Raw genomic sequence first — 16,348 nt, forward strand, 5'->3', positions numbered from 1 at the left:
TACAATGGTCATTAAAAGATTAGCCTACTTGGAAATGATTTGTATGTTGGCATAGGATGGTTAAGGTGAGTGAACTAGTAATGATGGTTTGAATTAGCCTAATGTCTGAATGTGTCTTTTTTCAAATAAAAGTTCATAAATGTCTATACATATTTTAAGGCATTCATTTGTCAAACTATAATGTTTGTATGAGTGATACTCAACAAATTCAAACTATGATAAAGTCTTTCTTAAATACCCTACTATTGCCTTTATTGTTAAATGAAAAAAATGTATGAAAAATTGCATTAGGCCTTTAATTGACAGCAAGCTTGATTAACCCCTGATCATAATCAAAATCAGTATATGAGTTATAAGACTTCAGATTGAAAACATGGACATAGGCAAAGCCCGCGAGTGATTCCACCTCCCTCGCTCAAGGGCACATTAACAGATTTTTCACCTCGTCGGCTCGGGGATTCAAACCAGCAGCCTTTCAGTTACTGGCCCAACGTTCTTAACTGCTAGGCTACCTGCCCTATTTGATCGTGTCTCAATATAATCAAGGTATGAAATGATTGTTATTTTCCGATACAATCTCTTTCGGCACCCCAACAAAAATGGCTGAATCTCATTGCCTACCCCTGCACTGTCTATGTGAGCAGGTTGCCATGTTGGCTAATGTAATGGCATCTAGCCTGATAAACGAGGAACATAGCCTACATCAGAGGAGGCTGGTGGGAGGAGCGACATGTATATGAGGACGGGCTCATTGTAATGGTATTAAATAGAATGGAGTCAAACACAAACATTTGGAAGCCACATGTTTGACTCTGTTACATGTATTCCATTCCAGCCATTACAATGAGCCCATCCTCCTATTGGCCCTCCCACCAGCCTACTCTGGCCAGCATGTACATTTATTCTCTTTCAGTATGATAACATTGCTGTTTTATGTAGCCTAACACAAACGACAAGGGTAGAGAGGCAACACCTGATGTGAAAATCTTAAAATAGCTTCAGTAGCTGCAAACTTGACCTTTCATGCTCATGCATGCCCACTGCGGTGGGCTATAGTGGCTATAGCAGGCAAGGATATGATATAATCTGTTTCGTTGATTTTTCACTCAAGAGGTTTGCAGATAATGCACAGTGTCAATCAAGTGAATATGTCAAACCTGAACGTTTTTGTCTGGCTTTGATTTCCAGGAGTTTCCTGCCGACATCTGCCAAGCTTGACATGTTAGTTGGTTCTCTGTGTTTACCAAGTAACAGCACGTTGTGACACTGCTGTAAACTAGGAAGCGCTGACGGTGTGACGTCACACCTCCCTTTTATTAACATGTCAATAGTCTATCTCCCTCTTGTGCCATTAATGTTCTTCACCTTTATATTTACGACTAAATAAGGCTGTCGATTGTGTTATTTTTGACAAGTGTCAAACCCCACGAGTTTATGCTTAATGCATTTCTTGCTGTCATTTCTGCCGTAAACCAAACGCGCACTGCAGTATTCCAGTTTGTGTTGTTTGAATTGAACAACTATGAGGATATTGTTTATCAAGATTTTTACATTTACTGTGTATTTTGCAGGGCAGTATTCAGCATCTGCTCTTCAAGATGTAACAATTGACTTGTTCGGGTCTGAAAATCATGGTACTGTGGCTGCGTTTGGTGATTTCAACTCGGATAAACAGACAGATATTTTCATCATCAGAGAACGTGAGTAGCTAACGTTAGCTAGCTGGCTAGAATACTGTTCAGTGTTTTGTATTTCCTTTTCAATAGGATTCATTTCGTTAGTGAATAATATAGAAAATGTAGCTAGATACTAGATGAGGCTACTTGAATTAATGACATTTGCTGTGCATGTGTTCCAAAAACTCATAGGATACTAGCTAATCTAGCTAGCTAAACCAAGCTGTTGAGTGCTGTCATATTGTCTGGTAAGCTGTTAGTTAGTCATGTGGCTAACACAATTATTTACCACTGGATACAATTTGCTCTAGCCTACATTGACTAATAGGGATAGTACATATCGGGTGCCTGTCTTCGAAACAGAGACAGGAAATGCAAAGCAATAAAAACAGTGATGACGTAGCAATCTATTTTCTCTCCTTTGAAAAGCTGTTGGGTGTTCAATGCATTACACAGTGGTGTAAAGTACTTAAGTAAAAATACTTTAAAGTACTATCTAAGTTGTTTTTTGGGGTATCTGTACTTTCCTATTTATATTTTTTTACAACTTTTACTTCACAAAATTCCTCATAAAATAATGTACTTTTTACTCCATACATTTTCCTTGACACCCAAAATAACTTTGAATGCTTTGCAGTACAGGAAAGGGGTCCAATTCACGGACTTAGAGATTGTCCATAGTCATCCCTACTGCCTCTGATCTGGCAGACTCACTAAACACAAATGCTTAGTTTGTAAATGATGTTGGAGTGTGACCCTGGCTGTCAAAAAATAATAATAATAATAAGGAAATTGTGTCTTCTGGTTTGCTTAATATAAGGAATTTGAGCTATAGCGTTTACTTTTACTTAATTATGACAATTGACTACTTTTCCCACCACTGGACTTAAGTACATTTAAAACCAGATATGTTTTAGACTTTTACTCAAGTAGTATTTTACTGGGTGACTTTTACTTGAGTAATTTTCTATTAAGGTATCTTTACTTTTACTCAAGTATGACAATTGAGTACTTTTTCCACCTCTGGCATTACTTACATTACAAGACACAGTAGCCTAGTAACTAGAATGAAACAAAAACATAAAATGGGTATAGCTCTCTCACCAATGAATGTCTTTCAGTGAATTTGTCACTGCATTGCTGATATGTTTATGTGACTGTGCTGTGCTGAGTATGAAAGTGAGCATTTTGTGAATTTGTTTTTATTGCATATTTGATTGAACTTTTAGAATCTGAGTTGGTGATATTCTTGGCTGATCTGAAAGCCCCATACTTCAAGCCAAAAGTCCATATCCCTAAAAAGGCTTTGCCCGCGTAAGTTTCTGATCTTATTCTCTCAATTGTATTAGTGAACACACCACTTCTCATCTTGAAGCATCAATAATTCCACAATGTCCAGGCAAACCCTGTGGGTTAGGGTAGATTGACACAAGATGATTTTAGCTGTCACTGAGAAAAGCCCTATGCTATTATTTACTGGCTTATGTCAACAGCAGGCACTCAGTGAATGTCTTTCCTCTTTCAGCAATTGTATCATAACTGGTGTTGTTCCTGGAGACTACGATGGAGATTCTCAGATGGATGTGCTTCTTACAGCTCAGCTCAAGACCAAGGCCACCTCAGACACAATGGTTTTTGTATTCTGGGGAAACAACCAAACCCTGGGTAAATTGTTGCTCTATTAGTCCTAGATTCAGGCTTATGGAATACAACGTTTGAGGCTTGTAGAACAAAAATAATTTACTCTAATACAGAAAGTTAACTTCTGTTATTAAATAGCTAACCGATTAACATCTCTTATCTGGTTTTGCAGATGGACAAGTTGACCTTAATAAGACATTTGTGGACCAACCTCTGATAATGGAGTAGGTTAAGCATGTAAAAAAATATATATTTTACAAATCACCTGTAGCAGTTGTTTTCTATGATGAGTTTCCATGCAAGCAATATTGTTTACCTAAACTTTGTCCTATGATCTTGCTCATGAGTTGGGAGTTTTGACGGTTTTATAAATGAAATTCTCTTACGCAGCTTCAATGGGGACATGATTCCAGACATCTTTGGGGTTTCTGCTGATTTCTCCACTGAAGTCTGCTATCTTACTGGAAGGTAAGGTGGAGATTAGAAAAGTGAACCAACGCTTTGCAGTCCCCATATAAAAAATGTTTTTTTACATTATTATCCGTGTCTTGACAAAACTCAATACATTGAAATATTGTAGATGTATGCAGTGTTAAAAACAGCACCTTTGTTAGTTGGTTCTGTGTTTTTTCAGAATGTCTGCTGAGCACATGATTCATGTTGTTTTCTTTCCTCATAGGAAAGCAGTGTGGCAGGCAGCTCTTAGTTCACGTGTCAAGATGCGTGTTCCTCATTCCAATGCTTTCATCGACCTAAACAAGGATTTCACCGCCGGTAAGTAGGCAAATGTCCTAAATGGAATGGATTCCTATTGGAACCTTGCATTGCCAGACTTAGTAATCTGGCATTACAGTAAGGCTGGATGGAATCTAATTGGGAACCATACCAGATTAGTCTAATGTTGGACATGGCGTGTGTAGTGTTGGTGTGCAATATCTTTTCCATTTACTCAGCAAGGTTGGAGTCTGTAGACTTACTTTCTACAATGAAACATATGGACAATGTGGCATGGCAGTCTAATGGCTGTGTGATCAGTCTCTTTAGCATTAGAGTCAAGAGTAGTGAATTCATTCTGGGGAATTGGGCACTCTTCTGGAGCTTGGTAAGTAGATGCTTGTATAAATGGTCAAAATCTGTGTTTCACATACTGTATACAAAAGCAAGGAAGTTGAGTCTGTTCTTGGCAGCCCATCTTCTTCTCTTCATGTCTTTTTGAATTGGGATCAGTTTGTGGGTAACCTTGTGCTATTCAACCCTTGGAGAGAATGTAGGCCTACTAGGGCCGGTATCGCAATATTTTTTCCATGGCAAAAATGAAAACACGTAGCACACCAAATTTGAAGCACTCCAAACATTGTGTGCTATAGCTTGGAAAATAAATAAATATGACTTCCTAAAGAAGTTAAATCCGCTTTGTGTTTTGCTTCCTTGCCGTGGGACTAATGAGTATCGCAGTACTGGTATCGTCCCGGCCCTAAGGCCTACTCCACAAGATTCATGAGACAGCTGGGTAGATGATCTGTCAAGGCAATTATCACTATTTTTTTCTATTGTGTGGAACACAAACTTTCTCCTGAGTTCCTTAAGCTCCAAACAATTGGATTCAAATATATTATAGTTAAACAATGTTCAAGTTGACTAAGAGAGAGAGGAATTCCCATTTTCCTCACCACTGAATAAATAAATCGGCTTCTTCTTGTTTTACTGGCTTTCTCTTTTTCCACAAAATGCCACCCGACAAACCTGTCACTTAGACTTATGGTCCTGACGTTTTAGATTTTTTTTTCTCCCAGGAAGGTAAATCTCATATTAAGACAATCGCAGAGAATGTTGTCGTGTCTGACCTACGGTAGGTCTTTTTGGGGTATTTGCTTACTGAGCTGTGACAATTTAACCAGAGCATAATCATTCATATTTAAGCTGCTAAGGGATTAGAAAGCATACTCCTTTGGACATGCCAGCCCAGCTGGAGAGAGTATCTTAAAGGTTAGCCTGTCTGTAATTTAGCAAAGAAGTCTATGTTACAGTTTGGTTTATGATTTATTTATTTGTATTCTTTCTGTGCTGGGGTGAGGATTGGAACTGTGGGTGTTGACCACTTTTGTAAAATGCAAGCAGCAATGTTACAACTCACAGATTCAACTAGTCAGTCAGTTTGAATGGCTGCTCGTTGCCTGCTTCTCATATTCATCTTGTGTAAGAGGCTGTAGACTAGAGCATCTGTCCTAGGGGGATTTTTTGCCTAGGTCTACAGAGAAGCAGAGCCCTGAACCCCCGGGGCACACGTCACACTGGCAGGAGCCCGGCACGAGTGCAGGCACCCAAACCAGGAGACTGCCCTGTCGCCATGGAAACGCTTTGTTGTTTCACTGATTGTCAGTCTGCAAATGTAAAAAGAAGAAGAAGAATATATTTAAAAACATTAAGAGACTATACACCTGTAGAGAAAATTGCTGCCGATTTAGAAATAGCACTGAAATGTACAATTATATTGTCCTCTGCAATGAGTGTCTGTTGCAGCCACGTTTAGCTGTGAAGAGCTTAGTGTGGGAGTGAGGATGCTGCTTTTCAGGAGGAAATGAATTAGGTGAATTAGAGCTCTGTCTTTCCACTGCACCTGCCAGCCTCTCTAAGCATGGGGAAAGAGAGACTGGGACATGACGGTATAGCCTGTACTAGAAATGAAGAGTGTGCAAAGTTGTTCCTATGTTTTCCAATACCCCATAGGATGCACAAAAGGGATTTGGACCACCACTTGCTGTCTTTGTGGCCTGGTCAGCAGCGTCACGGAGAGGTATTTTATTATCATGCGTCCTATCCAGGGATGATCAGAGGAGGGTCATCCCGTGTCGCGTCTCCAATTTTAGTGGTGTTTATAGCTGTAAACATACACAGCCGAGCTGCTTCCAGTGACCCTCTACCCACGACTCCTTTCAAGAGATGTGAAATTGCTTCCTGTTCAATGTTGAGGCCTAATTTAAGCTGTAAATTGGACTGTCGAGCAGTCGCTGTCCCCCTCTACAGTATCACATGGCCAGTCTGTATCATGTCTCATCTCTCTCTTCCACTTCTGGTGTTTCTGTTCAATCCTCCTCATCTACAGTTGAAGTCGGAAGTTTACATACACTTAGGTTGGAGTCATTAAAACTCGTTTTTCAATCACTCCACAAATATCTTGTTAACAAACTATAGTTGTGGAAAGTCGGTTAGGACATCTACTTTGTGCATGACACAAGTCATTTTTCCAACAATTGTTTAGACAGATTATTTCACTTATAATTCCACAATTCCAGTGGGTCAGAAGTTTACATACACTAAGTTGACGGTGCCTTTAAACAGCTTGGAAAATTCCAGAAAATGATGTCATAGTCTATCAGAAGCTTCTAAAGCCAATTGACATCATTTGAGTCAATTGTAGGTGTACCTGTGGATGTATTTCAAGGACTACCTTCAAACTCAGTGCCTCTTTGCTTGACATCAAGGGAAAATCTAAATAAATCAGCCAAGAACTGAGCAAAAAATTGTAGACCTCCACAAGTCTGGTTCATCCTTGGGAGCAATTTCCAAACGTCTGAAGGCACCACGTTCATCTGTACAAACAATAGTAAGTAAGTATAAACACCATGGGACCACGCAGCCGTCATATCGCTCAGGAAGGAGACGCGTTCTGTCTCCTAGAGATGAACATACTTTTGTGCGAAAAGTGCAAATCAATCCCAGAACAACAGCAAAGGACCTTGTGAAGATGCTATAGGAAACAGGCACAAAGTATCTATATCCACAGTAAAACGAGTCCTATATCGACATTACCTGAAAGGCCACTCAGCAAGGAAGAAGCCACTGCTCCAAAACCCCCCATTAAAAAAGCCAGACTACAGTTTGCAACTGCACATGGGGACAAAGATCTTACTTTTTGGAGAAATGTCCTCTGGTCTGATGAAACAAAAATAGAACTGTTTGGCCATAATGATCATTGTTATGTTTGGAGGAAAAGGGGGGAGGCTTGCAAGCCGAAGAACACCATCCCAATCTTGAAGCACGGGGGTGGCAGCATCATGTTGTGCGGGTGCTTTGCTGAAGGAGGGACTGGTGCACTTCACAAAATTGATGGCATCATGAGGAGGGAATTTACATGGATATATTGAAGCAACATCTGAAGACATCAGTCAGGAAGTGAAAGCCTGGTCGCAAATGGGTCTTGCAAATGGACAATGACCCCAAGCATACCTCCAAAGTTGTGGCAAAATGGCTTAAGGACAACAAAGTCAAGGTATTGGAGTGGCCATCACAAAGCCCTGACCTCAATCCCATAGACAATTTGTGGGCAGAACTGAAAAAGCGTGTGCGAGCAAGGAGGCCTACAAACCTGACTCAGTTACACCAGCTCTGTCAGCAGGAATGGGCCAACATTCACCCAACTTATTGTGGGAAGCTTGTGGAAGGCTACCCGACACGTTTGACCCAAGTTAAATAATTTAAAGGCAATGCTACCAAATACTAATTGAGTATATGTAAACTTCTGACCCACTGGGAATGTGATGAAAGAAAATCAGAAAAAAAGAATTCTCTACTATTATTCTGACATTTCACATTCTTAAAATAAAGTGGTGATCCTAACTGACCTAAAACAGGGATTTTTTACTCGGATTAAATGTCAGGAATTGTGAAAAACTGAGGTTAAATGTATTTGGCTACGGTGTATGTCAACTTCCGACTTCAACTGTATGTTCTGGTAGTTTATTAAGATGAGCAGGTTGTGACAACTACAGATGGTTAAGTATCCCTGTAAAAAGGCTCCTAATTGGCTAATTCCGGCACACTTGAGTGGTTCTACTGCTACCAAGATCACCAAGTCAGTATTGACACAATAAGACGAGGAATAGATGCGTAACGTGCCAACGAGCGCCAATACTCCTATAGCATCACATAACAACCTTGAGGGATTTTTACATTTCATTTTATTTTGCTTGGTTATATTTTACTAGAAAGTTGAGGTTCACTGGGGTTGGTATCACAGTTTTATATCTCTATAATGGTTTTGCTATGCCGGGGAATCGGAATGTGAGAACTCATTAGAAAAAGGTGGTAATTGCCAAATAATTATAAATGTCATTATGCTCAAAGACACCGAACCGATACTATCATATGGCTTGTCGCTAGGCAACGTGGCTTTGCAACGCTCCCCGCAGCATCCAATTAGGAATTTGTTTTTTCTGTTAGGGAGAAGTTGATTGTTGGTGTATTGTAAGGGAAACAGATTTGCCTCATATCAACGTTACTGGATTGGGACTTTAAAGGGATTCACTCATTGCAGAACTGGACAATTTTAAAAGGCATATTTAGTAGTTTGGCCTGTTTTGAGTCACTGTGTCACATTTTGCACGTTAGAAGCATTGCGTTTCTTTTTTATCAGACAGAATCATTTCTGGTTTCTGTAATATTGATTAGGCTACCATGTGTTTGGCATTGGCCTACCTGTTTTTAAAGATCTACTGTAGGCCTGCATGAAACATTCATAACATATGCTGTAAATTAACATGATATAACAGCCACATAGATTTTATACAGATATTGCAATCATGAAAGAATAAAATTAGCCTATGTCTCATAAAGGTATTGTACCGACCTTAAAACCTGTTAAGGCTAGGGGGTGCTGTTGTCACTATTTATGGAAATTGTGTAATTTTTGAAACGGCTTCCTACAAAATTCTTGATCGTACAATATGCATATTATCACTATTATTGGATAGAAAACAGTCTATAGTTTCTATAGGCGTTGAAATTTTGTCTCTGAGTGGAACAGAACTCATTCTACAGCAATTTCCCTGACATGGAGTCAGATTTCACACATTTTGGCCCCTGTTCTGGAGTCAGTTTTAAGGCCACTGTTATTCCTATGAGTATACGGACACTGCTTACGTCTTCCCCTGGATGCCTTTACGTGATGACGCTTTGAATGGTATCGATTGCCCAATCACAGCCACTATAAATGAAAAAATCCTGTAGGTAGGAACTCTTTTCTTGGTGCGTCAGGCGCGCGGAGGACACCGACCTACTGTTTTTCCAAGCATTAGTGTAGCCAGTTATATTTCTCCGGTCATATTTTTACTCATTATAGGAGTTAAAAACATCATAAGGTAGTTAATTTAAAGCGTTTTATAGCAATTTATATCCGTTTAGTGCGATTTTGGGACATTTATTTCTGAGCCACTGTGAATCTCTGGGCACCGTTCCAGTTCATGCCAAACGCAATGTGCATTTCTACATGGCAAGAGGACAGCTTTCGACCAAAAGACGATTAGACCCAAGAAAGGATTCTTTGACCAAGATTCCGATGGAAGAACAGCTCAAAGTAGGAACAATTTATTATGATAAATCGTGTTTCTGTCAAAAAATGTTAGTGGCTTAGGACGCCATCTTTTTTGACGTAGCTTCGCTTGGCGCAAACTGTATTGAAAAGTAAGGATAATTTAAAAAATGTAATTCCGCGATTGTATTAAGAATTAAATTGTCTATCAATCGCTGTCCACCCTATATTTTTTTGTCACGTTTATGAGTATTTATGTATACGACTAGATCACTGTCTAATATGGCGCACGACATTTTCTGACCAGCTGGGCTACTTTTCTCATTGTCTAACCATGATTTTGGTGGCTAAATATGCACATTTTCGAACAAACTGTATATGTATGTTGTAATGTGATGTTACAGGAGTGTCATCTGAAGAATTCTGAGAAGGTTAGTGAAAAAATTAATATATTTTGGCGATGTTTACGTTATCGCTCTCTTTGGCTAGAATCAATGCTGGGGTAATGTTTGCACATGTGCTATGCTAATATAACGATTTATTGTGTTTTCGCTGTAAGACACTTAGAAAATCTGAAATATTGTCTGTATTCACAGGATCTGTGTCTTTCGATTAGTGTATGCTGTGTATTTTTACGAAATGTTTGATGATTAGTAGTTAGGTAAACACGTTGCTCATTGTAATTCTAGTCCATTTGTGACGGTGGGTGCAATTGTAAACTATGACATCTACCTGAAATATGCACATTTTTCTAACAAAACCTATCCTATACCATGAATATGTTATCAGACTGTCATCTGAGGAGGTTTTTTCTTGGTTGGTGGCTATCAATATCTTAGTTTAGCCGAATTGGTGATAGCTACTGGTGTTGGTGGACAAAGAAAAGATGGTGGATTATGCTAATGTGTTTAGCTAATAGATTTACATCTTTACATATTGTGTCTTCCCTGTAAAACATTTTAAAAATCGGACATGTTGGCTGGATTCACAAGATCTGTGTCTTTCATTAGCTGTATTGGACTTTAATGTGTGAAAGTTAAATATTTAAAAAATATATATTTTTTGAATTTCGCGGCTCTGCCTTTTCAGTGGGGGTGGGGGGGGTGTGCCGCGAGCGGCACCCCGGGGCTAGACAGGTTAACATGGAACAGTACATTCTGTCATGAATTCTAGACTTGCTTCCCAGTGTTCGGTACTCATTTGAATAATTACAGAATTAAAACGAGCACAGCGTGCTAGTGAGGGACCAGGCTTTAAGGTGCAATGTTTAAGTCTCTTGTTTAGTCTCTTCCGGAAAGCTGGCCGAGTATCGAACATACAGTACATTTGTTTACATCAGTTTGTTTAGATACATGAATAAATACAGCATCTAATTTCTCACTGTGTACAGTAGGTCTGTGGCCTCTGGTTGTGCTGCTGTTTCCAGTGCAATCCTCTTATGTGTAGTACTCTCCCCCTCCAGGCTTATAGTGGTATATTAGCATAATACCAAACAGGGTTCATCCATAAAGACCAAACAAACAGCAGTATCTGCCTGAAGCTTAACACTAAATTGTTTGAATAAATCGTTTTTTATTGAAAGATCTACTGTATGCACTCACTCAACATGGAAAGATGTAACTGCTCTCTCTAAGTCAAATCTTTGTCAAACCAACATAGTTATTCTGATTAAGTAGCTTGAGCGGTGTCTAGAGCGAAGCCTTGTCCACTACAGGAATCAAATAGGTTTGCAAGTACACACACACACACACTCTCTCTCTCCGACATGGTCACAATAACATTGCTCACATAGGCCTAAACATGTACGTAGGCTATACTCCACTGCAAGGATGGGATTCTTAAACTTGTTACAGGAGTTTAACTGCTCACTGAAGTCCTGTATTTGCTCCCCAGAAGTGGCAGAGAAATGGAATCCAGTGTATGAGGAGTTGGTGTAATCCCCCATAATGCACCTACGTTGTTCACTTAATGGTTTTATGAGATTATTTCTCCTCCGAATAGCATCTTTCCATTTTCTGGTGCCGTTGTGTCATGTTTGTGAATAAGGTGCTTTGGGTTGAAGGAACACGGTGTATATTGACAGGAATTGGCTTATGGAGGATTTATTTATGGGATTTCACTTTTTTCATGCTCTGCTCCGGAAGCTCACTTTGATGGAGTCTTTTGGGTTGTCCCTAACTCGTTTTAATGTCAGTTACACAAACAAGCTGAATGGGGAAAACATTGATACAATATGGTATTTTATTTTAGGGATTATTGCATGGAGAGTGTCAGTCCAGCTCTCGTGCATTTTTCTCCGGCCTGTGTAGTTGTTTTTTCATCCCTTGAAAGCTACATACAATATCGTACAAATACCAACAATATCTTGAAGGTTTTGTATCTCAATGCTGTCATTGCGTCTTTTAATGTCATGCCTAAATCCTCATTTGGGATTTGGCAAGTTAAATTGGTAGTTTCACGGTCTGATCAACTCCTCCCAGCAGAAGACAGAGCCACATTTCATTCAAGCTGGCCAGGCAGTCTGGATCTCTCCCTTCCCATCTTCCTTAATGGGACAATGGGCTGAGTGCTGGGTTACTGTCTTTGAGAGAAAACATAGCGATGTAGTGGGGAGAGTAAACCTCTCTAACTTCTGACTGTCCATGTCCTGTCCTTGCTCAAGCAGTAGTCATTGGAGCATAAGTGCCTGCCATTTTCAGCAGCACAGCAATTATTAATTAAAATGCTTCAAGTAAATGTCAATTTTTCATTTGTTCAGTTTTGCTGGCTGCATATTGTCTGCGTCTGTCATCAGAATGGCTATTTGGCTGCCATCGATTCGGCATGGCTGACGTTTCAAACGTCGCCTGCCTGATGTTCGGCAAGTCTGAGATTAAAACGATTTGTTTATTTTACCCAGGACCTGAGGAAAATAATAGATTTGGGCACTCCACTGTGAGATGAAGATCTCTTTCTAGTCCCATAGAGATGTACCCTGGATCCTCATGTCACACACAGATCTACTCTGGGATATTGGCCTAGTTGTTTTTACCTCTTGTTTAGCCTGTATTTCTCCCAGGATCCTGAATTCTATCTACACCAGTACTTTTCTTCAAGGATTTTGTGTTGGTTCAGGGATTCAGTAGCTCGACACTACAACCCCTGCGTATCTCCCGTGCTCTCACACCGGAAGGCTCTCTATGTCTGGTGATTGTTGTATCCATTTCACTGATGACTGACATGACATTTCCTTTTGTAATGTCAAAGGCTTCTTTCTCCCATGCAACAGCAGAAATGTGGACTGGAGTAGGGAGGTCAACATTTTACACTTTTTTTAAAATTTAACCTTCATTTAATTAGGCAAGTCAGTTAAGAACAAATTCTTATCTACGAGAGAGAATGCATGAAAACACAATTGACTCACCGATGAGAACAGAAAGGCCTATCTCAGTGCTCTGAATATTTAGCACACAAACACAATTCTGACTTAATTTTTGCCTCATTGTGGGCTGCCTAATTCAACCCATATTTCCCTTCTGAGTCCTCACTCGTTCACAAATTGACATGCGGCCTCCAACCCCTGGACAGAGAAATGAGATCAAACTCACTTGGCCCTGCGTGATCCCATCTCCTCTCCGGCCTGAGGGGTGAAGCGCTCTTTCTCCCCCTCTCTGTTCCCCTCCGTCTGTCACTGAGCGGGGAATTGGAGTCACAGCTTGTTTGCTGAGTAACAGTCTAACAAATATCCTGCTCAGGGGCATTAAAGCCTATGGAGAGGGGCAGCCTAAAAGCAACCCTCTCCCATCTCAGCTAATGGGAGTGGGCACAGCAGTGATAACTGCAGACAGGTGGGGCTTGGGAGGTGTCTGGATTCATAGGACACTAATGCAGAGGAATGTCATGTTTGGTTTACAGCATTGCTGGCACAGGGGCTGAGGAGGCTCTGAGCTTTAGGCAATAACCACTGGTTAAATGCAGGTAGGGTAGAGAAGCCTTACTGTGGATTTGCATTAATATGGTTTAACTAGTTCTAAATGCAGTTGGCCTATTGATGCAACTTTAACAGTTGCATCATTCTGAAATGGGATGCTGTGATAATCGTGTAGATTGGTTATTACTGACTATTGTGTACTTTGTTTTCATACACCCTCGTATTATTGTTCTCATACCTTACGCACCATTCATGTAACTATCTTCGTCAAGACAACCCATTAACTGTATATTTCCCCATTGGAAAAACAAAGAAAATATTTCACAACAAAGCCCTGGTTAATTTGACATTTTTTTGTTTGACAACTGTCAGCTGTTTGACTCCTCCTCGTTAGGTCATAGCCCTGTTCTCTGTGTGAATGTGTTCTCTCTGGCATGGAGGAAACCTCTCAGGAGACTGCCTTCCAAATATAAAGCACCCTATTTGAATAAATGAACAATGGTGGGAGAGAAAAGCCACCAAGACTGCTCATTAACAGCCCTGAACCTTGCTGAACCCCATGGCTTGTGTGAGAGAGGTTGTCAACGCCAGCCTACTGTAGCACAGGCTGGAGACAGTAGGGATGGCTGAGCATCCCACATACAGTGTGAGAATTGTGTGAAACTTGAGAGAGAGAGAGCTGTGGATGCACTATAATTAGCTACAAATCTGCTCACCCCCATTTTTCATCAGCTGCTGTTTGTTTGTTTGTTTCCTCTTCATTTTATCTAAACAGAATCTCTCTACAATTACCAGTCCTTAGTGGCTGACCAAGAGATTTATATTGCTCTTTAATCATCATAGTGGGAGAATGGAAGGAGGAGGAGATTTCATGTTTCATGAAATTTAGTTAGTCCCAAACTCATAATTTGGCCTGCTGACATGACTCTGCTGCTCCTCTGTGACTATATTGACTATGTGATAACCTAGTAGGAGTGCTTTCTTGCCGTTAGTGCTGAGCGATTTAGTGCTTTTTGAGGTGGGTTCGGTTTCCGTCCGATTTATTACAAAAGTAATCACGGTTATCCATTTCCGTTTGGATATTTTGTTTCGACATTATATACACTATGCATTGTGTGTGTGTTGAATGCTCTAACAACACTGAATTAAACCGTTAATACAAGTCCCTTGGTGTTAGTGACTGCCCATTACTGCTTATCACTTAACCAACATTTATTCACATTTACTTTACTTGAATAAAATATTTTATTTGATGACTTTATCATTTCATTCCAAGTCATCATCTCATCTCTTTAGATCTGCTGCCTATACTGTCTGACAAAATCACAATTTTAGTAGCTCTTCAAAGTATTGCTATTTATTTAATTGAACCTTTATTTAACTAGGCAAGTCAGTTAAGAACAAATTCTTATTTACAATGACGGCCTAGGAACCGTGGGTTAACTGCCTTGTTCGGGGGCAGAATGACAGATTTTTACTTTGTCAGCCCAGGGATTTGATCTAGCAACCTTTCGGTTACTGGCCCAACATTCTAACCACTAGGCTACCTGCTGCCCCACGGAATTTCACGTGTCAAACTCATTACGTGGAGGGCCGAGTGTCTGCGGGTTTTTGCTCAAACCTTGTACTTGATTGATGAATTAAGGTCACTAATTAGTAAGGAACTCCAATCACATGGTTGTCTAGGTCTTTAATTGGATGGAAAAACCAAAAAGCCGCAGACACTCGGCCCTCTGTGGAATGAGTTTGACACCCCTGACTTAGATCATGTATTTTCAGGATCGCGAAGCAACTGCTTTCTATCCCTCTTGATCGCACGTCTCTCTTCTCTCAGTCTCTGTGTCTTTTCCACACAGACCGGACAAGTTCAAGCCGCCGTGCAATTGTTTATGGTCATTGTAGTTAATTACCCTCTTTTCGTAAAAAAAAAAATATATACTGATATATATAAATATATATATATATATATATATATACACACATACAGTTAGTCGGAAGTTTATATGCACCTTAGCCAAATACTTTTAAACTCAGTGTTTTCACAATTCCTGACAATTAATCCTAGTAACAATGCCCTGTTTTAGGTCAGTTAGGATCACCACTTTATTTTAAGAATGTGAAATGTCAGAATAATAAAGGAGATTTATTTCAGCTTTATTTATTTCATCACATTCCCAGTGGGTCAGAAGTTTACATACAATCAATTAGTATTTGGTAGAATTGCCCTTAAAATTGTTTAACTTGGGTCAAAAGTTTTGGGTAGCCTTCCACAAGCTTCCCACAATAAGTTGGGTGAATTTTGACCCATTCCTCCTGACAGAGCTGGTGTAACTGAGTCAGGTTTGTAGGCCTCCTTCCTCGCACACGCTTTTTCAGTTCTGCCCACAAATGTTCTATAGGATTAAGGTCTGTGCTTTGTGATGGCCACTCCAGTACCTTGACTGTTGTCCTTAAGCCATTTTGCCACAACTTTGGAAGTATGCTTGGGGTCATTGTCCATTTGGAAGACCCATTTGCGACCAAGCTTTAACTTCCTGACTGATGTCTTGAGATTTAGCTTCAATGTACCCACATAATTTCCCTCCTCATGATGCCATCTATTTTGTAAAGTGCACCAGTCCCTCTTGCGCAAAGTACCCCCACAACATGATGCTGCCACCCCCGTGCTTCACGGTTGGGGTGGTGTTCTTTCGGCTTGCAAGCCTCCCCTATTTCCTCCGAACATAACGATGGTCATTATGGCCAAACAGTTCTATTTTTGTTTCATCAGACCAGAGAGCATTTCTCCAAATAGTACGATATATGTCCCCATGT

General features: G+C 40.1%; 2 protein-coding genes across 6 annotated transcripts in view; one reads left to right on the top strand and one right to left on the bottom strand.

Moving 5' to 3' along the window:
* Positions 1–1,280, bottom strand: part of LOC129854149 (phosphorylase b kinase regulatory subunit beta-like) — an 80,664-nt gene extending 79,384 nt beyond the window's left edge. For 2 of the 5 annotated variants that reach the window (XM_055920908.1, XM_055920910.1), the window contains exon 1: positions 1,158–1,279. In XM_055920908.1, the coding sequence (XP_055776883.1) occupies positions 1,158–1,221 (64 nt within the window). In that variant the 5' untranslated portion in view covers positions 1,222–1,279. Of the gene's footprint in view, positions 1–1,157 lie in introns of all 5 variants that reach the window. The other 3 variants (XM_055920907.1, XM_055920905.1, XM_055920906.1) reach the window with 2 other exon arrangements.
* A 32-nt stretch (positions 1,281–1,312) lies between these two features.
* LOC129854150 (T-cell immunomodulatory protein-like) overlaps positions 1,313–16,348 on the top strand; it is a 129,987-nt gene continuing 114,951 nt past the window's right edge. The window contains exons 1-6 of the mRNA XM_055920911.1: positions 1,313–1,700; positions 2,906–2,990; positions 3,202–3,341; positions 3,490–3,541; positions 3,708–3,785; positions 3,997–4,091. Coding sequence (XP_055776886.1) covers positions 1,523–1,700; positions 2,906–2,990; positions 3,202–3,341; positions 3,490–3,541; positions 3,708–3,785; positions 3,997–4,091 — 628 coding nt within the window. The 5' untranslated portion in view covers positions 1,313–1,522. The remainder of the gene's footprint in view (positions 1,701–2,905; positions 2,991–3,201; positions 3,342–3,489; positions 3,542–3,707; positions 3,786–3,996; positions 4,092–16,348) is intronic.

Source organism: Salvelinus fontinalis, chromosome 4 (genome assembly GCF_029448725.1).
Source record: "Salvelinus fontinalis isolate EN_2023a chromosome 4, ASM2944872v1, whole genome shotgun sequence".
NCBI classification, from domain to species: Eukaryota; Metazoa; Chordata; class Actinopteri; order Salmoniformes; family Salmonidae; genus Salvelinus; species Salvelinus fontinalis.